Source organism: Schistocerca cancellata, chromosome 5 (assembly GCF_023864275.1).
Source record: "Schistocerca cancellata isolate TAMUIC-IGC-003103 chromosome 5, iqSchCanc2.1, whole genome shotgun sequence".
Taxonomy (NCBI): Eukaryota; Metazoa; Arthropoda; class Insecta; order Orthoptera; family Acrididae; genus Schistocerca; species Schistocerca cancellata.
Window position 1 is genome coordinate 479,810,673 of NC_064630.1, and position 27,620 is coordinate 479,838,292.

Sequence of the window (27,620 nt, forward strand, 5' to 3'; positions counted from 1 at the left end):
CAGATTCCAAGCTGTCTGTGGTACCATTGGCAGAACATTAGACCATAAAGTACAAAAAGAAACCATCATGAAATTCTGTGAAGTAACGGTGGTTCCTGTGTTATCCTACAGAAGCGAAAGCTGGGTTACCGAAATAAATAAATTCAAACAGCAGAGATGAGGTTCCTAAGAAAGATGAAGTACTGCACAAGAAGAGATATGATTGGAAATTAAGATATTATAACAGAATTAAATATTTTCAGCATGTATGAAACAATTCAGAAATATCGTGAAGACTGGAGACGACACCTCACGAGAAGACCAGGGCACAGAATTCCTCAGAAGATCCTGAAACACGAGCTGAATGGGAAAGGAGATGTTGGAAGCCCTGCAAAAAGATGGGGATGATTTTGTTTGTGAGTTCAGGATAGACAACATGCTAATCCTTGAGAGCAAGATGATGATGGTGATGATTGATTTGGTGTAAGATTTATATAGAATGGATGATAAATTGGAGGCAGAAATGGAAGTAATTGCTGCAGAATCTCATATTTCTCAGTTATGGCAGGTGGTGAGAGGACATTCATCTATATTATTGCTGAACTTAGTAATCCTAGGTTTCATCGTGTAAAGTCATGGAATCAAAATTCGTGCCTTGAGTGAGAAAAAGAAAACTTATAAAACATTCCATACAGGAAGGGCCTCAAATCAGGAACATTTGGTTAATGGTCTTCCGTGAGACGTACTCTACGATACACATCTGAATCTTAGTAATGTTTTCTGCTCTTGTTCTGACCCGTGTATCGTCACTAAGGGCAATGAGTCATTCTGCAGAGGACGTTGGTGTAGAAACATCAGCAAACCATCATCATTAGAATTTTCACTGCCTGTCAGTTCATTTTCTGCATTCTTCTTAATATGTGCTCCTTCTTCCATTCTTCTGTTGTAACATTTTTAATACAAAAAAACCGGGAGGAGACATGCATACCGTTGCTAGTCCTAAAGTTGTCTTGCTGTCCTATTGAAGTTGTTCTCCCTCAGCTATAGCTTCTACCATGCAATCTAAAGAATCTGGGTGTGGCTTTTGGGAACAATATTACAGTGCCATAATAAAGTCTCAATACATGGGATGCCACCTCATGTATTAATTTAAACCAAAATTAGGAAAATGAATTTCCTGAGAGCCAGTCTGAAATAACTAATCACATAAACAGTCACAGAGACTGATTATAAACCGTCAAGTACTATAACATTCACAAAACAATACATAATGTCTGTTTCCGTATTTCTTCAGTGCTAAATGTTGCATAATTCGGCATAAAAGTCAGCATATATGAGGGTAATCCCAAAAGTAAGGTCTCCTGTTTTTTTATAAGTACGTAGACCTGTTTATTTCTACAATGGTTTACATCAGTTTACAGCTTGAACATTTAGCTGTTTTTCGACATAGTGTCCATTTCTGTCGATGCATTTTTGTAGATGCTGTGGCAGTTTTTGTATGCCCATGTCATACCAGCTCGCCGCCATGCTGTTCAGAAAGTTATGAACCTCTTCTTTCGCCTCGTTGTCGGATCTGAATTGCTGGGACCACAATTATCGCTGACAGGTACTGTGAGACTCTGAAAAAATTCAAATGGGCTATTCAGAGCCAGAGAAGAGGAATGTTGAGCAAGGGCGTACACATTCTCCATGACAATACTCGCCCACACATTTCTCGGCAAACCGTTGCTCTCCTGCAACAGTTTCAGTGGAACATAATCACCCACCCACCCTGTATTCCTGACTTGGTGCCCATTGACTATCATCCGTTCTCTAGGTTAAAAGTACATTTGGCCGGAAAGCAATTCAGCACTGACGACAAGGTGAAAGAAGAGGTTCATAACTTTCTGGCGGTGAGCTGGTATATTTGGGCATACAGAAACTGCCACAGCGTCTACAAAAATGCATTGACAGAAATGGTGATTATGTCGAAAAATAGCTAAATGTTCAAGCTGTAAACTGATGTAAACCATTGTGGAAATAAACAGGTCTATGTACTTATAAAAAAAATAGGAGACTTTACTTTTGGGATTACCCTCTTATATTCACACTCTTGATGGCAATACTGTACTGGATGAGCTGTCCTAATTCTTTCCCACCTGCGTGCACAGGTCACACTTTTGTGATTGGTTGGGTAAGTCTGACGATCACTCATAACATTAAATTGAATGTCTTACTAATTATTGCAGGACAATTTTGGATAATTGAAATTGTAGTTATGTAGATATCAGTGTGGGTAAAGTGTTCAGCATTGTCAGAAAAGTTTATTACTCATTTAAACATTAAATATGAATACTGGAAGTTATTCAGTTTGGCGCCAAATCTGACACAGTATTCCCCATTATCTGTTGGAACTCCAGAACGACGTGTCATATGCTCATAGCTGTTACACACTCCCTGCCTGTCCATATGACATCATCATCTGCGACTTGTGGAGTGAGCAACCTCTCGTTCCTATTGGCTCACATAGGTACAGCACTGTAAGCAATTATATATGATATAATAAATCATGGCCCACAATGTGGCATAAACACCACAACTCCCATTGTGTTGTCATGCTTTTTAGTAGAGTCATGTCAGCAAAACCTTCAGTCTGAGTTATTGTTCTCAGTTCCAGTAGCTCTTCTTAAACAGTAGTTACACTGACAATAAATAAATGTGACATCATTTGGGCCATATTTTGTTGATGGAGACGAAGGATTCTCCACTGTAGGTAAGTTGCAGTAGTAATGCAGAGGTGAAGAGGCTTGCAAACGATAGAGTGACATGAAACCAATCGTCGGACTTACAGTGATAGCAACAACAGCAATAACAAAAGTATAGCAGCACAGGGGCAGTAATCTTTGGAACGAGCTGTAGCCAGCAGCAGCAACAGTACTTAGTTTGTATAGTGCATCTGGTTTCATCATTTTATTACATGTTTCTACTTTTCAATGTAGCATTAACTGACATCATAGTATATTTTCACCTAGCTAAAGCATCACAGTACCACCACAGTCCACGGCAGCAGTGTGGCAATGCCAATTCAGATCTCTTTCATTCCATTTCCTTTCACCTTTGTTACTGTCTTATTTACTTAACCACACCTCACTTGTTCATTCTTTATTCTTTAATATATCCATATTTTTTTGTCCTTTGTAGGACCTACCTTCAAAACACACACTGGCCACCCTCTGTTTCTCAGTTCAAACACCAATGTAGTAACAGCCCACCATGCTCTTATGGTGACGGTCCCTTTCTGCACATTTAATTCCAGTGCTGTTTCTGACACATTCTTCACTGGTGAGTCTTGCTGCCGAACTTGACAGTTAGCTGACCACAAGTGTTTATTTATGATTACATTGCACTATCATGCATTTCACTGGTGCACAAACAAACATATCCAACTACAAGTGCACCCATTATTTGTGCTTCTTTAAAATATATTCCAACCTTTCTTCCAACTTTCCTCATAGCTCTCTATATAATACCTCCTTTACCATTTATTTAGGTTATAAACACTTCAACTTTAAAATTTCACATACTTATTTTCGAATGTCGTTAACTGTTTCTTCAATCACTCCTTTTGTTTACTGACTGCCTAGCCATTCTTCCTCCATTGTAAAAGTCTTGCCGGAACCGTGTGTGTGTGTGTGTGTGTGTGTGTGTGTGTGTGTGTGTGTGTGTACGTATTACACAATAAAAAGTGTTAGTCAAGTTGCAAAATATTCTCATTATGGTAATTTCTGATTTATTGATTCTAATATATCACCTATAAGGGACGTTCAAAAAGAAACGAGCCAGAGTGTGGAACGCGCAAACCGGTGACAGGAGGGCAATATCGTGGTGTGTGTAATGAGGTGTGGTTCCGACCAGAGTGTGGAAGTTCACAGCCTGCTGCTAGGAGGGCACGCATGCATGTCACACGACTATACGGAGCTAGCAGCAGCATGCATCAATCGCCCAGTGCTGCCAGTCACATTGCAAACAGTGACATGGAGGTGTCAAAAGAAGAGATGATGCTCGTTTTCTGACAACGGAAGGAGTTGGAGGAACAGACATTTATCGATGAATATCACAAGTGCACAGTGAACACTGCATGTCCCTTGCGAGGGTCACAAGGTGTGGCACAAGCATTTCAGGGAAGAACAGGTGTTGTTAGCTGATGATGCATGGTCTGGAGCACCACACTGCATTACCGATGACATCGTCCAGCTGGTGGATGCCGCTGTGGTCAGATTGAGTGTCAGTAGTGTTCACACCATCATGAAGGAACGACTGCACAGGCGCAAAGTGTGTGCCCAATGGATGCCCCACAGTCTTCAACCACACCAGGCAGCATGTCGAATGGCCCAATGTCTTGCACCTCTGCAGCACTATGCTCAGGAAGGGAATGCATTCCTGGGACGAGTGGTGGCTGGAGGTGAGTTGTGGTGTCATCACTTCGACCCAGAATCAAAATGATAGTGTCTCCACTGGAAGCATCCAGGGTCACCACCAGAAAAAGCCAAGGCCATCGACATGAGTGCGGGAAAGGTTATGCTGATGTTCTTCTTTGACCAAGATGGCCCCCTTCTGATTCACTTGCTGCAGCATGGGACAACAGTGAATGCTCAGTGTTACTCACAAATTTTGACCACCCTTCGCCAAGCGATCAAATCAAAACAACCAAGCAGTCTCATGCATGGGGTCATTCTGCTCCACAACAATGCAAAGCCTCACGCAGCCAACACAGTCACAGCACTCCTGCAGAAATTCAAATGGGAGGTCCCCGGCCATCCTCCATACAGTCCGGACCTCTCTCCCTGTGATTACACCATTTTTGGTCCACTTAAAAAGGCTCTGAGGGGCAAACGATTCACCCCAGATGATGACGTCCAGCTGTACTTGCAGGACTGGTAAACATCGCAGCCCTGGGAATTTTATGAGACAGCCATTCACCACCTTGTATCACAGTGCTACGAGTGTCTCAACAGCCAGGATCAATACTTCTAAAATACTGGTACTGGTTTCTGTGATTATGCCTCCAGCTCGTTTCTTTTTGAATGCCCTTTATATTAACAATATAGGAAAAAATAGATTGCTACTTACCATAAAGATAACATGCAATGTTGCAGAAAGGCACAATTAAGGCTTCTACACAGAGCTTTCGGGCAAAGCCTTAGTTGAAAAAGAGAACCACATACCATTCGTTCACACAAGCTAGCACACCTCACACCCATATGACCACCAACTCCAGCAAAACTGGGGTCAAAATGCAGCTATGATATGGGACGGTATCATCAGTCTGAAGGGCACAGGGAAGATGAAGGGGAAGTATAGCAGTGCATGGGTGGGGGAAGGGAGGAGCACTGTCTGGCAGTGTGTGCAGGGACTAGAATGCCAACAGGCAGTGTCAGGCTATGGGGCAGGGAGGTGCGGAAAAAAATGTACGTATCTGCAACTTAGCTTGTCATCTTTATGATAAGTAGCAACCTATCTTTTCGAACATTGTTGTTATTCCTACATGGAATTTCCATTGTTTGATATCATCTGTCAAGTTAAATAGTCTGTTTAATTGTCAATCCTTTTTGAAATTCAAGCTATTTGCAACTAAGAATGTTTTTTGCACACTAAGTGTCTTTAAATTCTACTTCCCCAAAAAGTTTGAAAATACTGGCAATAATGAGATGGTGAGGTAATTCTCTTAATATTGTTTTATCTCCGTTATTATGAAGTGGTTTGAAAACAGCATGTTTAAGTAAGTTTGAGAAAATAGGCAAAAATTCATTACACAGGTCACTTAATATACTACGAGGCTCAGTTGAACTACTGAACTTTACTACACATAAACATTTATTTTTGAAGATGCTGTAAACTCTGAAAACTTCTTTGAACATGTAGGGTACACTGTTCCAATGGTACTACAGAGAATGCAAGCATTTCTGGGCTCTCTTCAGTTCCTTCAGGTGCAGGTGCAGCTAGTAGAGGCTGCCCACCAGGCGACCCTATTAGACACATTCTGCACACATGCAAATCACATGGCCAATCCTGTCTGCATGTGTTTGGCTCCAACCCAGCTGCCCAACTGCTCACATGTCATCTGTTTCTCCACCCTTGCCCACTTGTAACTGTTGACCGCCAGCTGCTTGCCAGCAGGCATGCAAGGTAGATCAGCCGGATGTAGGGTGTAGTTGATTTTTGTCAAATTCAGTTTGGAGCACTTTTCTTGAATGCTGTAAACAAACCAGTGATGAACTGTTGAAACCTAGATTGTGTGCTAATGTCAGAACAAAGTTAAGTTTCTGCAGTTTTATAGTTATCTTTCATCAGTTCATTATTTACCTTAAAAGAATTTTCACCATTTCCCAGATTCATTTTTCTGTCACATTTTTTATTGTATTCCAAATATTTCTTATCTTTTTCTATACTATTTTATTTTTTGTTAAAAGTAGATACATTTTGATGATTTGGTGACTTTGTTAAAATTTTACAATACAATTTTTAATGTGATTTGAACTTACAATCTGTGTTTATGTTACGTAAAGTGTTGCATGATATTTAAAATTCATTTTTAACCAAGTGTTTGGGAACACAAAATTTGCATATATGGGTTAATTTTTAGAACAACAGTTTTCATAATAGGCTATGAACGATGTTACAGAATACATTATATCAAAAGGAAAATTCCCTTCAAAAAACCAGAACTGTGATACTTGGTGGTAATTATTTGCTTTCAGGAGGCCAAATGTTTAGTGCTCCTAAGAAAGAATATAATAGGCAAAGAGAAAGATCTTTGTGTCCCCTTGTCCTCACATCAGGTAGGTGTCTCTCATCTTGGGGTCTGATTGACCTGCCCTCTTTAAATCCCCCCCCCTCTCCCCCCTCCCTCTCTCCCTCCCTCCCTCTCCCTCTCTCTCTCTTTCTTTCTTTCTTGCCATGTACATTTTTGTGTGTCTGGTAACATACTGGCAGTACGAAGAAGTACTTAATATTTTGCCTCATGAAGGTAAGTGATAGCCAGCAACTCCGTCTCATGATTTTATAGAAAGCGTTGTATTTTTTCGTTAACACAAAGTGCTTGTGTACATCTTTCTGATCTGTACGTTGCAAATATTCTTGAATTGCTCAATTCCTTTTTCAGTTATTAATCTGCTATTTCCACTTCTCATTATTCAAGTCGTGCCATGCTAGTTGTTGAGTTGTTGTCAATACCGTCAGAAATTGAGCATCATGATGTCACACACTGGGAGCAGTGCTGGTGGTTCTCATCAACCTCTTGCTGTGACTGTGTGATGGGTCTGGGATCAAGTGAAATGATAAGGGACTCAAGTAAAACAACAGAATAGGTGTGCTCCATAAAATTTAAATTTAAACCTCCAATTAGTATTATCTCATTCTGTTTATGACATAAAAAGTTTAATAATGCTTTAAGTTGTTTTGTTAACAGTTCAAAATAACCAGATGGAGCGCTGCATATTGTGATTATTACTGTTATATTTCGATAAATATCTGCTTCTGTAGCATAAGCTTCATTATTGTGGTCACTGCAAAATTTAGTAATAGCAATGTTTTATATTCGTACCCCTTCATAATGTAAGTAGCATCTCCGCCTTTCCTCGTATCTGACCTGCACTAGCTGGATGCTAATTGAAGTTCTTTCATAACCATCTTTGAACACATCCATGCCCGAGGCAGGGTTCGAACCTGCGACCGTAGTGGTTGCGCGGTTCCAGACTGTAGTGCCTAGAACTGCTCGGCCACTCCGGCCGGCCTAAGTGCACTCATTCTGAAATAAAGGACAACGATGACACTGATCGGAATATACATGACTTCTTCTCTCACCTTATGAGCAAAGAAGCTACAATAAACTTAGTTGCTCTAGAAACCAAGGGTGCACGTCATATCTTCTCTGCTCTCAAGTGCAGTTGGGAGGCTGGTGAATCGCTGCCAATTTTTGCGCGGCCTTGGCAGGCCATCATCTCGAGCTTGTTACTGTGGGTGCGGTCGCTATCCATCTCGGCATTAATGACTGTCGGCTGTCTTGAGCAGCCCCCCTCCCCGCCCTTCTCTCTCTCTGCCGTTCTCGTTTCATTCTCACTCTCTTTCTCATGTCCGGCAGTAGCGGCTAATATCCTCTCCTAGGGAGATTTACCGCCGTGTCCTCAATGGCCGCGTGTTCCGGTGTGGCGAGCACGATAATAAAAGAGTGCGTGCCGCCACACCACTACACCGCCAGGTCAGTCTGCCTGCTGTGGCGAGCAGCAGTAGGCTTCCCCTCGGGGCGCCAATCGAACCTGTCGACTGCAACATGCGGCCGCTCAGAGTCCGCTGTCACTTTCCCCGCGCCCGCTGGAAGAAGACAGGTGGGCCTCCACTCACTGGTCAGGGCATCCGTGCCTCCTTCCTTACTCCTCCCTCCCCCAGACATTTGTAATAAATGGACACTGTCTCGGCAACCCATCCAGTCCCAGTCGGTTCTTGCGTGCCACGGGAAACCAGCTGAGCTAGCTTCTGCTGTGTCTAACGAAGCTTGATCTGGCCACCCAACAGAAGTCTGTCCAGGCCGCTTGCTGCGTTTTCTACCTCTTGCTGGAAGAGCGTCGCCACTGCTACTGGCCGAGGCACGCCTATCACTTACCTCGGAATGAAGAGGCGGTCTGATCGCTTAGATTTGTTACAAGGCTGCAGCTGCGTGCTACACGGTTCGGAGAATACAACTAATTTATACTGAAGCTGGCACAGTCGCACTTGTAGATCTGTTTCTCGCAGTTATTTTTCTTCTTACTCCGTCGGTCTACTGTTTAGACTCCTCAGCAGACAGCAGAGAGCCAACTGGCAAACTGGTTTTGCGCTATTCTCCCCTACCTTGTTTCTCTTTCGCTTTATCAGTGGTCAAACAATGTTTAAAAATACAGATTATATCTGTACAACTTTTAGAGTGCAATGCATCTAAACAAATCAGAAGAGCATTAATTTTATTTTTTCAAGCCTTTATTTGTTTGGCGCAGTAAATTTACTTTAACCTCATTTTTAGCTTTGCATGTTTCAGGCTCAAAATGTTCAGTTATATTCAGTTGTGCTGTATAACTTTTGAGACTGATACTTGTTCCAGTTATACTTAGCTACAGCTGACTTTGGTGTCAGTTTAATGGCAATATATTACTGGTGCACTCTCAAACACAACAAAAGACATTTCTATGTACTGTTGCCAAGTATGTTATAAGTTCAATGTCAGCAATATCAGCATACTCCTAGCATGTTTTATATTCCATTGTAAACTCATCATATGGTATTTCGTACAAAACTTCATTTTAAAGAATGAAATAAAACTTCTCCCACCTCCCACACCCTTTTCAAAATTTGCCGTAAACAGTGAGTCAGCAGTAAGTAATAAGAGACAGGGGTTGTTTTACTACAGTGTACAAATAGATTGCAGCGGTTAACGTGTTTATATGTCCATCCAATAAAACAGAGCAGAATGTATGCAAGTTATATAAATATTGTAAATAAATCATTCTAGTCCTCCCAGTGCCCAGAATGGCAAATGTTGATCACACTGAAATAATGTAGACTTGTGTTTCTGGGTGAGCAGATAAAAAGCAAATGTTTCAGAAAATTGCCTTCAGACTCCATCTACACAGTTGTACCTATGTTATCCATGCCGCTACAGAAGCTTCAGCTACCGCATGGTGGTGCTCTGGTTGTTCTATCCATGTTCCTGGAGAATTCAGCTTTTCTGAGTCGACGGCTTATCACTGCCACCAGCCCTTTGGCGTACTTGAAGGAATGAATTGTGTTCTAGAAGAGTACGCACTTTAGCATCCAGGGCTCTGTTTTGAATAGACGCTTATGGTCTCCCACCTGCTCACAAAACCTAAATGGAACTTATAAACTCAAATAAATCCATTCACAGGGCATCAGACAGGCTGTTGGGCAACAGCTTGCTGACTGAGCCACACAGGATAGTGTTATGTCTTTTGCAGTGCGACTGGCACAGTTTTTTTTTTTTTTAATTTCTGTTGGCACTGATTTTCTGGCTAACACAACTCTACAAACTGTGTTCATAACAATTCTCTATCAGTGTTTCCTGTACGTTCATCTGTACTGCCCTCTTGATTCAGTAGTGGAAAAACAGATGTTAAATCAGGCAATATGGCATAACCACAATTCTTAATGCTGAGAAAAGCTGAGTCAGAAACTCAGTGGGCGAAGAGACTGGTGATTTGCTATACCAAGTCTGTATGTAGATACATTAGACAGTTCTTATAATTCTCCAGTAAAAATTGTTTACCAATGAAGTTAACACAAAAGATACATCAGATGAAAACAGCAAACTGCTAATTCACAGGAAGACAAATTAATTGTTGGCAACCAGTTGAATTTATGAGAACACTGAAATAGTATGCAGCATTGGGTAGACCACAAAACTAACGTAATCCACTGTGGAATCTGTGCCCATTTCTTAAGTACATCTTTTCTGTCCATTGCTCAGTTCAACAGCATTTTTCTGCTGCTAAGTTACAGTTCAGCCGTGACTGAATAATACAAGATGAGTTCATTTTCAGAGAACCTGAGAACTTTTCAGGCAGAGTGGGCTGAAGTGCACATGTCCATTAATTAGGAGGCATGAATTTCTGTACCAGCCATTCCATTGTATCCATTCCTAAAACAGCTGTCCACATTATCATAACAATATTGTATCAGAGTCCAAATATTCATGTGTACTATAAGTGGTAGAAATTAGATTAATTAACCTGAGTTCCAGTAGAAACAAATTGTAAAACTGACTCTCCTGAAAGTGAGAGCTACACACACAAGCTTAAAATAATGCTCGGTGTATTGTATACATCCTGACTTGAGTGGTGGCATTACTAATGTCCTCCCATTGCAAATATTAAATTTGTCTCTGGCAGCAGAGAAATATGTCGTGGTTTCTTAATGCCATGATGATGATATTTGTCAACTAATTACTGGGTAATTACTGGTTGTTAAAGGACATAACAATTGTAGTCAGTACTGTCAGTTACATATGACAATGCTGGTGGGAAAATCATATGCTTGGGATTTTACTTTACTCTGATATGGCAAGAATATTGAAAATATTTTATAAAAGACATCTTTGTGTAGAGCATTGTTATCATACAAGCTACTTTGTATTTGTCTCAGTATATGGTTGCAGAGTTGGACTGTATTTAGTGTGTTGTTTGAAACCCCTTGGTCCACAATTAAAAAAAAAAAAACAATGCTGCTTGCTTTAACCTTTTTGCAATCAGCCATTTTGAGTGGTGAAAGCTAAAAATGTTGTTTTTATACTGTCAAACAGAGTTTCGTTTAAATTGTCACTTGTCATACTGCATTCACATTTTAAAAAATGAAAAAATATGACTTACCCACATAAGTATGCAGTTATGGTATACCCTGATTGTCATACATCTTCACTTTAAATTGATTATAAGTGACAAAATAAAAAGTATTTTTACAAAATAATGTGAATTTGATTTTATATAATTAACAGTACACGTTATTCAGGGAAAGCTAATTAATGTCCATAAAATTTGTTTTACAAATTTCTTTGTAAAGTGACATAAGAAAAGTAAAATTTTTAATATTATTTGATTGTACAGTACAGTCTGCCCAATGTATGCAGTTCTTTATCTGCTCAGTATGCAGTTGCGTATCACTTAACACTTGTGTTTTGTAGGAGAATACATTTTACCAAACCATGGGAATGTGTTAAATGGTATGAAAACAGTGTAGGACTTCCGTTGAGTCCCATATTCAATAGGCATGCTGTAATACCCCTTACCTTGGCTATTGTGACATTCTTCCATTTTCGTATGGGCTGGACAAAGTAGCAGTATGTGTAGATATAAACTGAGTAATGAGTGATTTGTTTCAGTGACAATTAGTTAACGTAATGCTGTAGTGAAAATAAATTGAAATATTCAGTTGTAGAAGAATCCATTGGTGGCATATCTTATATCTTTTGGCCTAGGCACCTTGTGAAATGGATGTGGTAATGGCTGTAGAATTTCAGGTGCAGTCACTTCAGTGTACTCTGTATTTTCCATTCTGTCTTCACTTTTAATCATTGTAGCAGCAAGAACATCATTGTCACCTTCTGTAGCACTGCTCCTTTCACTGAAATACTCATTTTATTGTTGGACACATTTTTAACAAATAAATTACAGAAGTGAATGAAATAAACAAACTGAAAACTTAACTTAAAGAAAAATATCACAGAAACAATATGAAATAACGTTTCTGCACAAGAACAACATCAGATGAAATAACAAAATGTAAACAAGCATTACAAAGTGAGATATCAACAAACAAACAATGCAGTAGCACTACAACACTCAGAAGTTGATAACTATTGGTGTACGAGTAAGTCGAAATGTTGAGCATCAATACTGAGCACGCTAGCTACATCTGGTGTTCAATTTTATAAGCTAAGAGAAAGTAAACAGTGTGCTGATAAATTGGCACTCTGTCGGTTCAGGCAATTTTATTATAATTTTTTTGGGTGGGCAGGGGGGGGGGGGGGGGGCTAACAGTAGATCTTTACCTTGACATTCAAAGAATTAATAACATTTTGTGTTACATGCAAAGTCCCCACAGAAATAGTGCTGTTATGATCCATTCTGAAAACAACAATATTGTGTTTATTTTAATAGTTTTCATGCACATTTATATCATCTGCATCCACAGCTGAGGACACTAAGCACTCTGCTGATGCCATTCTCTATTCATGCCTAGCCAGTACAAATCCTTGTAAGGGAAGGATTTCTATCAACACATTTAGTCGATAATGAGAGGCGAGTTGGTGGCATACATTTCATAATTGCTAGACTCTGCACCAAAGTCCTGCATTAAATTCAGTATATCCCTGTATTCTCTTCTGAATTGAAAGCAGATGACAATGTTGATGATGACATTAAGATCAATCACTTCCTCGATGCTTTGTAAGAGGAATTGGCTATATGACAGCACTGGGTTTTCCCCATTTCCTTTCATCATCATTATCATTAACAAATATAACTATGTTTTTCCCCTCTGCAGGCCTAGTCTTTCAGTCATCTATCAGCGATCTGCACTTACCAGTTACACTTGATACATTTGACAAGCATGCTGCTGCAGCTGGATCAAGAGGAAATGAAATGAGTTGAGTGCAACAGGCTGTGATGCACGTACTCTGCTGCTGACACCACCACCACCACCACCAACAACAACAACAACAACAACAACACTATCACCACTACCACCCGTAACATTTGACAGGGGAAGATCCAAGAGGACATAATTGACCACAATCTGTGTGCGTACTTTCAGTTCTTACAACTCATTGCCCCATCCACCAGTTGTATGTAAGAGACTCCCATGATTGTTTTCCCATTTTACTGTGATTCTTTGTTGTGAAATGTTACTTTATATGTAGTTTTTGGAAATGAGTCTGGTGCAATACTTGTGGATGACTTCTCAATTTTCTATTTTTCTAATAGTCACTTATCAACTTCACATCAACTACAGTACTGTGTTGCAGTGCCAGGATGAGTGACCAACAAAAGCTGTGTTTAATTTCCCAGAAAGAAAAACTGTTTTTTACCTGAACATACCTCTGAAACTACATATTTTAAATTACTGAATGCAAAGAAACGGGGAGCAGCTGATACTTTGTATTACAGTTTTACTGAAAACTGACCAGCCAGCTCACTGTTCTTAATGTGTTGCTATAGGAGGGCATGCTTCTAATTGGCAACTAGATTTTGTGTTCAAGTCTCAGTTCCACTTAGTCTGGATGGAGGCCAGCTTCTTACAGTGCAAAATTTCTGTTTGGGCTGTCTGTCACCTAAGTTTTCTACCATTATTTGTGTGCTCATGAAGGTTTTATAACACCTACCTTAGAAAATTTTGACATTCAGTCTCTCAGAGAACAAGCAGTTGAGCAGTTACAGTATCTGTGACAGTCAGACATAAATATGTTAACTCAACACAGTAGTATGTCCCTGCTGTGATTACTAATGTGGTTCAGTTTGATTTTGGACCTCCTGGAGCACTTAACACTGTGCACTCTAAACTCAGTTCATCAAGTTAACTATTCTGATTTTTAGATGGCATACACCGATAAATGTGTCCTAGGGGGACTTCATATTCTTCTTAACTATCTGGATTCAAAGGTTCTACTCCTGGCTGGATCCTAGATAGAGAAATGTTATTCAGTAAAACAGCCTAACTGTGTACACTTCTCTCTACAGGAATTTCCATCCTGAATGTAGCACCAGCCAGTTCCAGCCTTCCTCCAGAGATTTACGACCTTGTTGACATATTGTGTGTCAATGAAGTTGAGGTTTGTGTTTTACGAATATTCAAATAAGAATTACATTTTGCTGTTATTACTGCAAAGGTAGCCTAACTCTTTGTTCATCATCTTATTGAAATCTGAAATCCTTGAGCTTTAAATGAATGGAACCATGATTGGTAAATGTGATGAGATTCAGGTGAAATTTATTCAAAATTGAATAATCGTATTAGACTTTGACTAAAGTCAGAGTAACAAACAAATGCTGACAAGTTGGACTTGTTATGTGTAGCTGATACAACGATCTTGGACAGCCAGCTTGAGGTTAGTTGCTTTGAAGATCAATATCAATGCAAACTTAAACATGACTGTAGTGAGTTATTTAATTAATAAACCTGTTACATGTAGTCAGGGGTTTTGGTTGCAATGACAAATACTCCATAAACAAGCAAGGGACATTATTTACAGAATACAGGCCTTCTTCAAGCACTAAGCAGAGAAAAAGGTCCAATTCTTTATGTTACCAAACGTAAATAGTACACCGCAATAGTGTCACACAAAAAGTTGCAGAGGAGCATAACATTGTATGTTCAAACAAAACATAAATTTATTTTGTGATGGTGTCTTTTAATACAAAGTGATTAATCATTATAAAAGTGATGTAGTGGAAAAAATCTTGAATGATTGTTAGAAAATACCGTACTTGGGTTGTACTAGTGGAGCACCCACAGAATAAAGGCAAAAATTACCAAATCTGGGCAAACTCTTGGAGAATTTTAGGTTTATTATTCCAAAAAGGGGACAGGACAAATGTATCTGAAAAGGTGGTAATTAGGTCTGTGAAACAGTTAACTGTGTGGCGCGCGTGCGTGTGTGCGCTTGTGCCATCCCTCAGGAAATAAAAGCTGAATATAAATTCAAAAATACGGAAAGAAATCTGAAGAGAGAAACACACAGTTGATGTTGAAAGACAAGTTCTGAATTCATAAAAACATTATAAATAGAGAAACCCAAATTTCTGCTACATATTTAGTGCTTTATTGGTTTGCGAAAGGCCTCTTTCAGCTACCTGCAAATAATACATGGTCTCGTTAATCTTTGTTTCTATTCTCAAGTATAATTATTGACAAAATTTGGTGTTTACACAATATAACTTACATCTAGCTGTCCTTGACATCCACAAAACATCGTATGGTGACATTACTGTGTAATGATTTGGTTGTGAAGTCTCATAGGTGAGGTGATTACAAGATTGTGGCAGGTATACTGCCATATTACAATCATTAATATTGTTGTAGAAGAGACTTTTTTGTTGGCTATGTCCTTTTTTCTGGTGGTTGTTTTTTGACAGAACACCAGTGATGTTATATGTTTACAATTTTGTATTGATTTATTGACCTATGAGTTTTATGTATTAGTGATTTGATATTTGCTATTAATTTTATTTTTGTTTATAAAATGTTATTGGCAGTATACATTTATCCATTATCTATATTTAAAATCTCAATAAAATTGTCAGTATAGTGTTTGTATTTAAGATCAGTTTGTTTGTTTAATCTGCCATTTGATAGTTACATGTGTGCATATAAATTTGTATTTCTTCTAGGTTATTCACAGTTCGTTCCTTTGGTACTATGTGTAACATTTGCATAGCTCATTCTGGTCTGCTTTGTGGCTTTCTGTTTTTAAGTGATTCATGAAAAAGGATGGATTTGTATCAGTTTCCGGTGTGTTCTTAGTACATAATTCCAAAATTTCTTCCTGTTTGTCCCATATAACATTTATTGCAATCTTGACATATTATTTAGTATATGGCCGAATTTGTATGGACTGGTAGTTTTGTTTTCCCAGAGTGAATTCTTGTTTTTAGATTTTGTTTGGTTCAGTAGGCTAAGTTTTACTTCTGTATTTTTCAGTAATGCATTTAATTTGTTGGATATATTTCCGATGTATGTTCTAGGTATGCATAAGATCTTCTGTGTCATTGGTGATTGTTTTAGAGCTTTCATGTATTTATGTGTTTCAGTGTATGTACTTAGTTTCTTTGCATTGCAGCTTGTTCTAGTGGTTGGTTGGTTAGTCTGTTGAACACAGTATGGAAATGTGTGTGTGTTTATTTGCTTTAGGGTGACTTGCTTTGCATTTATGATGTTGTCTGTCATTACAGATTTTCTAAAAAAATTTAAATTGAGTGCGGTGTTAATATTTTTGATTTTTGGTCTACAAAATTTATTGTTGTATTAGTATCTAATTCCATTGTAAATTTCATTTTTGGATGTGTGTGTTTACTTGTTGGTGTGGGGTTCTGAAAAACTGTTGTTCTAAGGTGTTTAATAAGATGTCCACTATAATTTTTTTGTTGATATTAATGTAAGCAGTTCAGTAATGTTGTGTATACTGACAGTAGATGTTTTCCCATTTTGGAGTAGGTTGTGCTCTACAGTTCTTACGGTTTCGTGGACTGGTATATTTGTGCAGTGGTTGGTGATGTCAAATGATACAAAATTTCCCATTTGCTGGAATTTTTGTATCTTTTATTTTGTTTGGCTGCATTTGTGAATTTTTGATGGTGGATTTTTGTTATATGTGATATACTTTGTATGTATATTGTTCAGTTTTTTACTAATGAGGTAGGTGGGCTGCCTATGCAACTGACTATGTGACATATAGGAATAAATTCTTTATGGATCTTACGTTAACAATGTAATTTTGGTGTCTTTGCGTTCATAACTACATCTGCTCTTTTTTCATAATCTGTAAATATTGTGTTGCAAGAGTTGATGACCTTTTTAGCCTGTGCTGCAAATTTATTGGGAGGGCCACTCTCGATTCTTGTGATATTGTTAGCTTTAAAGAAAATGGTTACTTTGGATATGTGATCATTTTGGTTTAATGTAATCATACTATTACCTTTATGTCCTTTTTGGCTGTTGCATTGTTTATGATGTGTTCATGGTGTATTCTACGTAGTATAGAGTAGTCTGTTTTCTTTTGTTGCTCATATGTATGTTGATGGATTAAGTCTCTTTCTGTACCTTATTGGCAATTTCACTGAATCAGTCATGACTTTCGTTGTTGCTATGCCTTTTTTGTATTGTTACAGTATTAGGTGTAGACTGTATCTTATATTTTAGGCCTTCGTCTAATAGTTTTAGTTCATTATCTGTGAGTATAATATTTGTTAGATTTCTTTGTTCTTGTATTGAATTGAAATGGCAGTGTGTATTTTTGTACTGGTTTCTTTGTGAGATGTTTATCAGGTGCTGAATTTTCTTTTTGTTGGTTGCATGTACTTGCTGGTTGTATATTAAAAGATTAATACTATTGCTAAGTTTTAAGTGAGCTACATACATTTTTTGATTTTTGTATTTTTTGTGGTAAAGTTATTAGTTCAACCATTTTTACTTTTGAGGTTATGTAACACAGGGTGTGCTCCATGACATGATATGATTTAAGTGCCATTGTTTTTATTGTTGAGGGCCCGCAGCACAATGTGTGTCTGGCAGGGACTTTATGAGTAGAAAAATCCAAATCACTCTTATGCATTTAGTGCTTTACTGGCTTGCGATAGGTCTGTTTCAGCTACAGTGCCACTTTCTAGTTGCCTGAAAAATAATATATGATTTTGCTAACCTTATGTATAATTATTGAGAATATAGGATGATTATACAATATAACTTACGTCTAGCTGTTCTTGACATCCATAAAACATCAATTAGTGCCGTCCCTGTGTAATGGTGTCTTACAGGTGGCACAGTTATATGATTGTGGCAGCTATACTGCCATATCTAGATTGTTACTGTTGTTATAAATGCTATTTCCTTTGTTGGCTGTGCCCTTTTTGTCCTGTTTATTTATTTTTGACAGCTTTATTTGACAGAATACCAGTGGCATTATGTGATTACAATTTTGTATTGATTTATTATTCTCGGAGTTTCTATGTATTAGTGATTTGGTCTTTGCTGTTTATTTAATCTTTGCTTGTAAAATGTTATTGACTATGCATTTTTGTCTGTTATCTGTATTTAAGATGTTAATGAAATTTTCAGTATGTGTTTGTGTTTAAGAACAGTTTCTTCGTTTTATGCTCTGTGGGTAGTTATATGCGTGAATATAAAATTCTATGTCTTCAGAGAATTCATGGTTATTCCCTTCAGTATTATGTGTAATACATGCATTGCTCATTCTGTCTGGTTTGCTTTGTGGTTTTCTATTTTTGTGTGAATGATGAAACTGGATGGATTTGTATCACTTCTTCTGCTGTGTTCTTGATATCTGATTCCAAGATTTCTTCCTATTTGTCCTGTATAAAATTTACAGCAGTCTTGACATTGGATTTGGTACACACCTGAATTTGTGTGGACTGGTAATATTGTTATCCCTGAGTGAACTTTGTGTTTATCGATTATGTTTGATTTGGTAAGCTAATCTTACTCTTGTATTTTTCAGTAATGCATTTAAATTGTCACACATATTTCGTATGTATGTCACAATTACTTCAGTGAAGATGCCAATAAAACACCAGAACACAATGACAGTACAAGTGTCCCACAGAACAAAAAAACCGTAATCCATAAACATATATATGACCAGCAAAATAAAACAGTCCACTCTGTACTAAATCAAATAAACCACAAACTCATCACAAACAATGCGATAATCATAAAAGCAATAGTCTGGTTATAAGAAACCAAAATGATTACATAACAAAGTAAACAGTTTCCTGACAGCTAACAATATCACAAAATCATTTGGGACTCTACTAATAAATTTGCAGCTCATACTAAAAAACCATCAAACCTCACAAAACAATATTTACAGATGATGAAAAAAGAACAAATATAGCCTTGAACAAAATTATATTACCAACCTAAAATCCCCAAGAATTTATTCCTATATGTCCGGTAATCAACTGCACAAATGGCTCCACCTACCTCATGAGTAAAAAACTAAACAACCTGCTTTCAAAGTATTGCACATATAGCAAATAATTCACAATCAAAAATTCTTGAATGCTGGCAAACAATTCAAGTAAATGGGAAATTTGTATCATTTGACATCACCATCCTTTACACAAATATATCAGTCCAGGAAACCGTAAGAACTGTAGAGCACAACCTACTCCAATGCAGAAAAACATTTATTGTTGGTATATAAGACATCACTGAACTGCTAAAATTAAAACCGACAAAAAATTATTTTGAATTCAACAATGAACTCTTAAATACAAGAGAATGGAGTAGCTATGAGTTGCACCATTGCAAGCACAGTAGCAGACATCTTATTAACACTTCCGCTGCGGCATCGGTGCAGGCGCGCAACTCTCCAGTGCGGCCCGGCAACCTGCGAGTGCGGGCCGGTAACACTCCGAAAGTGCAGGTACCGCTCGTAACCGACGCTCCTAAGCACACCTGAGTTACAGGCTGACGTCAAGACCTTGTAAGATCTGTAGGGTCATGTTATATACTGACTTAATGATGACACCTTAGATGCATTACTTCAAATAAGCTTCGTCTGTATTGTGGTCTTGTTTTAAAGTCTCTTTGCTGTCTGACACCTATACGGGTCACACAGGCGTCATTCAAATGTTCATTAGCCGCCATTACGAACAATATACATTCGATAACTGATCAGAGAAAACAAAAGTTTACACGCTATGATGCTAGCTTAGACACTGCAACTAGACTGAGTAATCCGATAGTGAGCGCGGACGCTTCTAAGCGTCAGCCGCACTGGCTCATGGCTTGTTGTGACGCTTATAAGCGTCAGCCGCAGCGAAAGTGTTAAATACCCCAGAAAAAAATTCAGACTTAGAAATGATACTTTGCTCTTAATAGACAGAACCAACACAGACATTCAACAAATACATCAAGCATTGAACAAGCTACATCCGAAAATGAAGTTTACTGTCAAATCATGGACTAATAAAACAATAAATTCTCTCCACCGGAAAATCAAAAATATTAATCACGCACACAACTTCGAAATTTTCACAAAATCCAAAATGACAGACAACATCATAAATGCAAAATCAAGTCACCCTAAGCACATAAACACACACATTTCCGTACTATGATAAAATGACCAATCAGTCTACCACTAGAATAAGCTGAAATCAGAAGGAACCAGGAATCCTACAATATATAGCACAACAAAATGACTATAACCCAAACCTAACAACTCAACTGTACAAACAAACCACCAAGTCAGCATACAGTGATACCCATAAAGGCATGAAACTACTAGAAGAATCACCAGTGAAACAGAAAATTGTATACAGTCCTACAACATACATAGGAAATACATCTGACAAATTAAATGCATTACCGAAAAATTTGGGAGTAATTTTTACTATCAAAAACAGTCTTGATCACAATTTATTTATCCCGGTGACCGGTTTCGTCCACTACTGTGGTCATCTTCAGACCAATAAGTAAGAACCTCCTTCTGGTGGTAAATCACTAGTATGGAAATGTGTGTGTTTATGTGATTTACCACCAGGAGGTGGTTCTTACTTATTGGGCTGAAGATGGCCACAGTAGTGGTTGAAACTGGTCATTGGAATAAATAAATTGTGATCAAGACTGTTTTTGATGGTAAATATTTGTAACAACATTGATCACTGTTCACTCCCACAATGTATTCGAAAGTAATTAATATTGGAGTAAGATTGACCTATCAAACAAAACACAAATTCACTCAGGGAAAACAAAATTACCAGTCCACACAAATTCAGCCATATACTAAATCAAATGTCAAGATTGTGCTAAATTTCATACAGGACAAATGGAAAGAAATTTTGGAATTAGATACATCAAAAATACACCAGAATTAGTGATACAAATCCATCTGTTTTCTTCAATCACATGAAAACAGAAAAGCATGAAGTTGAAGAGATAGAACAAGCAAAGCAAATATTGCACATAATACAGAAGGGCAGAACCATGAATATCTTGAAAGAAATGTAAATTTACGTGCACTCATATAACTACTCATAGGACTTATTAAATGAACAAATAGATCTTAAACACAAACACTTTGACAATTTTATTGACATCTAAAATATAGGTAACTGATAAACAAACACAGCCAACGACGTTTTACACGTGAAGATAAAATTAACAGCAAGGATCAAATCACTCGTAGATTAATAAATTAAAACAAAACTGTAACCACATAATATTGTTGATTTTATGTCAAATAAAGTTGTCAAATTACAAAAACTTGTAAAAGAACAAAAAGGCTGTAGCCAACAAAAAAGTCTCATCTGCAACAACTTTAACAGTTGAGGTATTGCAATACAGCTGCTACCATCATATAATCACATAACCTATGAGATATAACAACCAAATAATTAGACAGAGACAGCACCAATTGACGCTTCATGGACATCAAGAACAGCTAGGTGTAAGTACTATTGTGTAATCGCTTAATATTGTCAATAATTATTCATACCAATAGAAACAAAGTTAACAAAATTGTGTCTTATTCACAGACAGCTAGAAAATGGCACTGTGGTCAAAATAGGCCTATCGCAAACCAATAAAGCACTGAATACATAGCAGAAATTTAGATTTCTCTACCTATTATGTCTCCACAAGACACATATCACACTGCAGGCCCTCAAGAAAACAAATTTAAAAAGTTAGTTCATAAGTGTGAAGGTGGGTGATTGACTCATTGTTGTGACTGCTGAATAGAGAAAACAATGCGGAGGTACTGTTAAGGAAGAAGCAGAAGGAATAAGCATGTAATTGAACACTCAGCAAAACTAACTTGAGAAAATCAGAAATAATTAGAGATTGGAAGACTGTATATGTGCATGGATCCATAATATTCACATGCTTTGTTGTGAATGCAGTTTCTAAATAATTCATGATTCCATGTTAAAGTATGATCTTTGTACAGTAAAATGGACAGTCGTAAATGAGAAACAGAGATTACAGATCCCATGGCACTTAGTTGAGTGAGGAGACACATATAGGCTGCAGCACTGGTGTTCATATCGCCATCTGATCATGCAGATTTAAATTTTCTGCGGTTTCTGCAAATGACGGCAAATGCTGGTATGGTTCTTTTGAACAGGGCACAGTCAGTTTATTTTCCAAATCCAAGCTTGTGCTCCAATTCTAATGGCTTCATAGTCAAAGGCACACTAAACTCTTAATTTACTTTCTTTTCCCCTTTGAAGGAGATTAAGATGACCCTGAATATATGACAACTCAGCTTTTTAAAGAGACCCCTTGAGAAAATTTATTTTAACATATTCTGACTAATCAAAATTTCAAGCTTTTATTGGTGTAAGGGATCTGTCTGAAAAGTTAACATTGCACCTAGTCTAAATCTGTACCATTTATTGATTGTCTACATTTTGATGACACAGGGAGAAATAAAATAAACAAAAGGGAATTGTTTACATCAGTTTTTAGATTCACTGCCTTTTTTGTTTACTTAGCCTGTCGTCGGTGGTATCACCATTATTAAATAATAATAATAATAATAATATTCTTCTTCTTCTTCCTCTTCGTCATCCTAACATGACAGCAGTGAAACTTATATCTCCATTGGCGAAAAAACCATAGATTTCGCTTCTGTACCGACATGCCCACTATGCCCTCATTGGTCGTGTAGACCAGCAATTGACACACCCACACTTGTTCGTGTCATACCTTATGGGATCTCAACAACATTACACCACAGAACACATTAAGTACACCATTGGTCCCCATCCTGTGGAAATGTACGCTATTGTTGAAAGTTGGTGCAATTTTAAAGTCAGTTGGATTCCAAGTGCAAATGGATGTGGGCAGACTGCAGTTAAAACAAGTTAGATGTTCATAAAAAGCTAAAGTACACAGTGTACATTCACATGGTTGGGTGCACGATGAAATTTATGCCTGCTCATACTCCTCTCTCTCCACTCATCGCAGTTATTAGCCGAGCTGGATCACTGTCTCTCCCCCCCCCCCCCCTCCCCCCCCCCCTCCCTCAAACTTTCTGTAATGCTGTGTTTCAGCAGCAGTGAAACATGGATATCTTCTAGGGTGCAGGTCATATGTAACAACAGCAACTAATACATAAAGAAAAGATCAGTATCACTGTTCATTTCAATTCTCGAACATTCGCTCATCCCGCGATCTGGTGACGTCTGTCTCCACAATGGGTCATTCTGGTTTAATTCATTCTTGCGAGAACATTTGCAGTTAGTTTAATATGCTTTATTTAATTTGTTAGACTTTTCATTCTGGACTAATTTTTCTTCTCGTTCCATCTGAGTGTCAGCATCTTGTTCTAAAACTGATAACAATTTTTTCCAAAATTCTAATACATGTACAGCATCTGAATTTCTCATTTGGAACCCACTTGGTAAATTAAGAGTTGCTCATAACCAAATAAAATTTTTACTCCCGTGCAGTGTCAAAAATGGTTTTTTAAGGACAAGATTCTTGCCTTTGAATGTTACCTTTACTTACCATATTTGACGGACTATAAGATACACTTTTTCTTTGAAAAAACTGCTTCCAAAATTCAGGTCTGTCTTACACTATATGTCTACACTGAAGAGCCAAAGAAACTGGTATACCTGTTTAATATCATGTAATGCCCCCCGCAAGCACACAGAAGTGCAGCAACACGACATGGCATGGACTTGACTAATATCTGAAGTAGTGCTGGAGGAAATTGAAACTACGAATCCTGCAGAGTTGCTCGTAAATCTGTAATAGTATGTGGGGGTGGAGATCTCTTCAGAACAGCACATTGCGAGGTATCCCGTATATGAACTGTAATGTTCACATCTGGGGAGTTTGGTGGCCAGCGGAAGTGTTTAAACGTAGAAGAGCATTCCTGGAGCCACTCTGCAGCAATTCTGGATGTATGGGCCGTCGCATTGTCGTGCTGGAATTGCCCAAGTCTGTCGCAATGCACAGTGGACATGACTGGATGATGGTGATCAGACACGATGCTTACGTATGCATCACCTGTCAGGCACATATAGATGTATCAAGGGTCCCGTATCACTCCACCTGCACACACCCTACACCATTACAGAGCCTCCACCAGCATGTACATCCATTCGATACAATACGAAATGAGACTCATTCGACCAGGCAATATGTTTCGAGCTATCGACAGTCCAATGTCGGTGATGATGGGCCCAGGCGAGGTGTAAAGCTTTGTGTCATGCAGTCATTGAGGGTACACAAGTGGGCCTTCGGCTCCGAAAGCCCATATCGACGATATTTCATTGAATGGTTTGCACGCTGACACATGTTGATGGCCCAGCATTGAAATGTGCTGCAATTTGCAGAAGGGTTGCTTTTCTGTCATGATAAACGATTCTCTTCAGTCATCATTGGTCCTGTTCTTGCAGGTTCTTTTTCCGGCCGCAGCGATGTCGGAGATTTGATGTTTACCGGATTCCTGATATTCATGATGTACTCGTGAAATGGTCATACGGGAAAATCCCCATTTCGTCTCTACCTGTGTCCCATCACTCGTGCGCCGACTATAGCATCACATTCAAACTCGCTTAAATCTTGATAATCTGCCATTGTAGCAGGAGTAACCAATTTAACAACTGTTGTCTTATATAGGTATTTCTGACCACAGCGCCCTGCTCTGCCTGTTGACATATCTCTGTATTTGAATGCACATGCATATACCAGTTCCTTGGTGCTTCAGTGTATATCTATACTCTATACCCATCTCTGTCTGGCAACACTGGATTCGATTGGCATGAGACGAACATGAGTTGCGGGGATTCAAAAGCTTGCTAACACTGTCTCCCTCACACCCGCCATCACAAACCCAGAACACTGTCTTGCCTATGATGCATCATTGCAGCCTATGGTGCCAGTGACCTTGAATTGAAATTGATTTGTGTTATGGATAACAGTACTGTATTTTTGTTAGTAGCTAGTGTTGTAATGGAAAAAAATGAAAAGTATTCATATGATGCTGGCTAGAAATTGAAAGTAAAAGCTTATGCAGAGCAACATGGAAACAGAAGCTGAGCAGCATTTTGGCCCTCCAGAAAAAAACATTCGCAATTTGCGGTCAAGTAAAGAGGAATTGTAAAAAAGGAAGAAGACTATATGTGCATATAGAGGACTGAGTGCAAAATGACGAAAATTAAAATATGATGTATTGAAATGGATTCAAGGACACCATCAAAATGGCATTGGAGTTAGTATGAAAATGGTTCAAATACACGCTCGCAAGCTAGTGCTACAGTGGAACTTAGCAGACTTTAAAGATGAAGTTGGTTGGTGCTATGGGTTTATAAAGCATCATAGACTTAGCATGTGAACCAAAACCAAAATATCTCGGAAATTGTCACAAGGGTACGAAGAGAAAACATTATCTTTCCAATTCTTTATTATTCAACATTGAAAGAAAATCAGTGTGGAACTAAGCCAAATAGTGAATATGGACGTAGCTACTCTGACATTTGAAGTACTGAGTAGCAGAAAGATGCTAAAACTGCAACTGTAAACACACGTGGACAGAAAAAAAATTGCACCACACTGTTGTCCTTTCCTGTTGTGCTGACAGTACTAAACTTAATCCATTTTCAAATGCAAAACAATGCCAAAACCGCCTAAAATACCACCAGGTGGTGTTTATGTACATGACAAGGTTTGGATGGAAGAAGCTGGTCTGAAATTATAGATTAACAGAGTATGGGAGAGCAGGAAAGGTGCTTTATTGAACGAGAATTCTCTTCATGTGTTAGATAAGTTTAGTAGTTATTTGAAAAATTCTGTGAGAGAGAAATTGAGACAGGAGAATACAAAGCTTGCTATTATTCTGGAAGGACTTACTTCACAATGGTAACCTTTTGATTTCTCGCTAAATAAACTTTTAAAGTGTATATGAGAAAGGAATGGAACAAATGGTTGATGGATGAATCCCAACATGAATCCATACCAAAGGAAGCTTTAAAATGATCCACTATCAAACAAACATGTCAGTGGACAAAACAACCGTGGTGTAGAGTGAGAGAAGACATTATTGTTAAATCTTTCAAGAATTGTGGCATAAGTAATGCTCCTGAGAGCAGTGAAGACTCTCTTATATATGAAGAGGACAGTGATGACAATGAAGAGCAAGAAGAAGAAAGTTCAGATGACTATTTGCAGTTTACTAATAAAAGTTGTAAAAATGTTGTTAAAAATTGCTTAAAAATTAAGATGTGTCTTAGTCTGTAAAATATGGTAAAAAGCAGCATAAATGTATCGGGTGATCAAAAAGTTAGTATAAATTTGAAAACTGAATAAATCACAGAATAATGTAGATAGAGAGGTACAAATTGACACACATGCTTGGAATGACATGGGGTGTTATTAGAACCAAAAAAATACAAAAGTTCACAAATGTACGACAGACGGCGCTTCATCTGATCAGAATAGCAATAATTAGCATAACAAAGTAAGACAAAGCAAATATGATGTTCTTTACAGGAAATTATCAATATGTCCACCATCATTCCTCAACAGTACCTATAGTCGAGGAATAATGTTGTCAACAGCACTGTAAAGCATGTCCGGAGTTATGGTGAGGCACTGGCGTTAGATGTTGTCTTTCAGCATCCCTAGAGATGTTGGTCGATCACGATAACACTTGCAACTTCAGGTAACCCCAAAGCCAATAATCGCATGGACTGAGGCCTGGGGATCTGGGAGGCCAAGCATGACGAAAGTGGCAGCTGAGCACACGATCATCACCAAATGACACGCGCAGGAAATATTTCACGCGTCTAGCAATATGGGGTGGAGCGCCATCCTGCATAAACATTGTACGTTCCAGCAGGTGTTTACCAGCCAGGCTGGGGATGATGCAATTCTGTAACGTATCGGTGTACCTCTCACCCGTCACGGTAGCAGTTACAAAACCAGAATCACGCGTTTCCTCGAAGAAAAAAAGCCCGATAACAGTAGCTGTGGTAAATCCAACCCACACCGTGACTTTCTAGTCGTGCAGTGGAGTTTCCACGACAGTTCTAGGATTTTCGGTAGCCCAAATTCTGCAGTTGTGGGGGTTGACAGACCCTCGGAGCATGAAATGAGCTTCGTCGGTCCACAACACGTTACTCAACCAATCGTCATCTTCCGCCATCTTTTCAAGTGCCCACACCGCAAATGCCCTCCGCTTCACTAAATCGCCAGGTAACAATTCATGATGCCGATGGATTTTGTACGGATAGCATCGGAGGGTACGCCTCAGTGCCAAGCAAACAGTAGTGTATGGAATGCCGGTGCGACGTGCGACTGCACGAGCACTGACTTCCCCGTGCATAGACGAACCGGCTACAGTCTCCATTTCTTCCTGAACTGTCTCA

General features: G+C 38.5%; 1 protein-coding gene across 1 annotated transcript in view; it reads left to right on the forward strand.

Moving 5' to 3' along the window:
• LOC126187609 (ribokinase-like) overlaps nt 1-27,620 on the forward strand; it is a 74,810-nt gene that overhangs the window by 38,728 nt on the left and 8,462 nt on the right. The window contains exon 5 of the mRNA XM_049928798.1: nt 14,235-14,326. Within this exon, the coding sequence (XP_049784755.1) occupies nt 14,235-14,326 (92 nt within the window). The remainder of the gene's footprint in view (nt 1-14,234; nt 14,327-27,620) is intronic.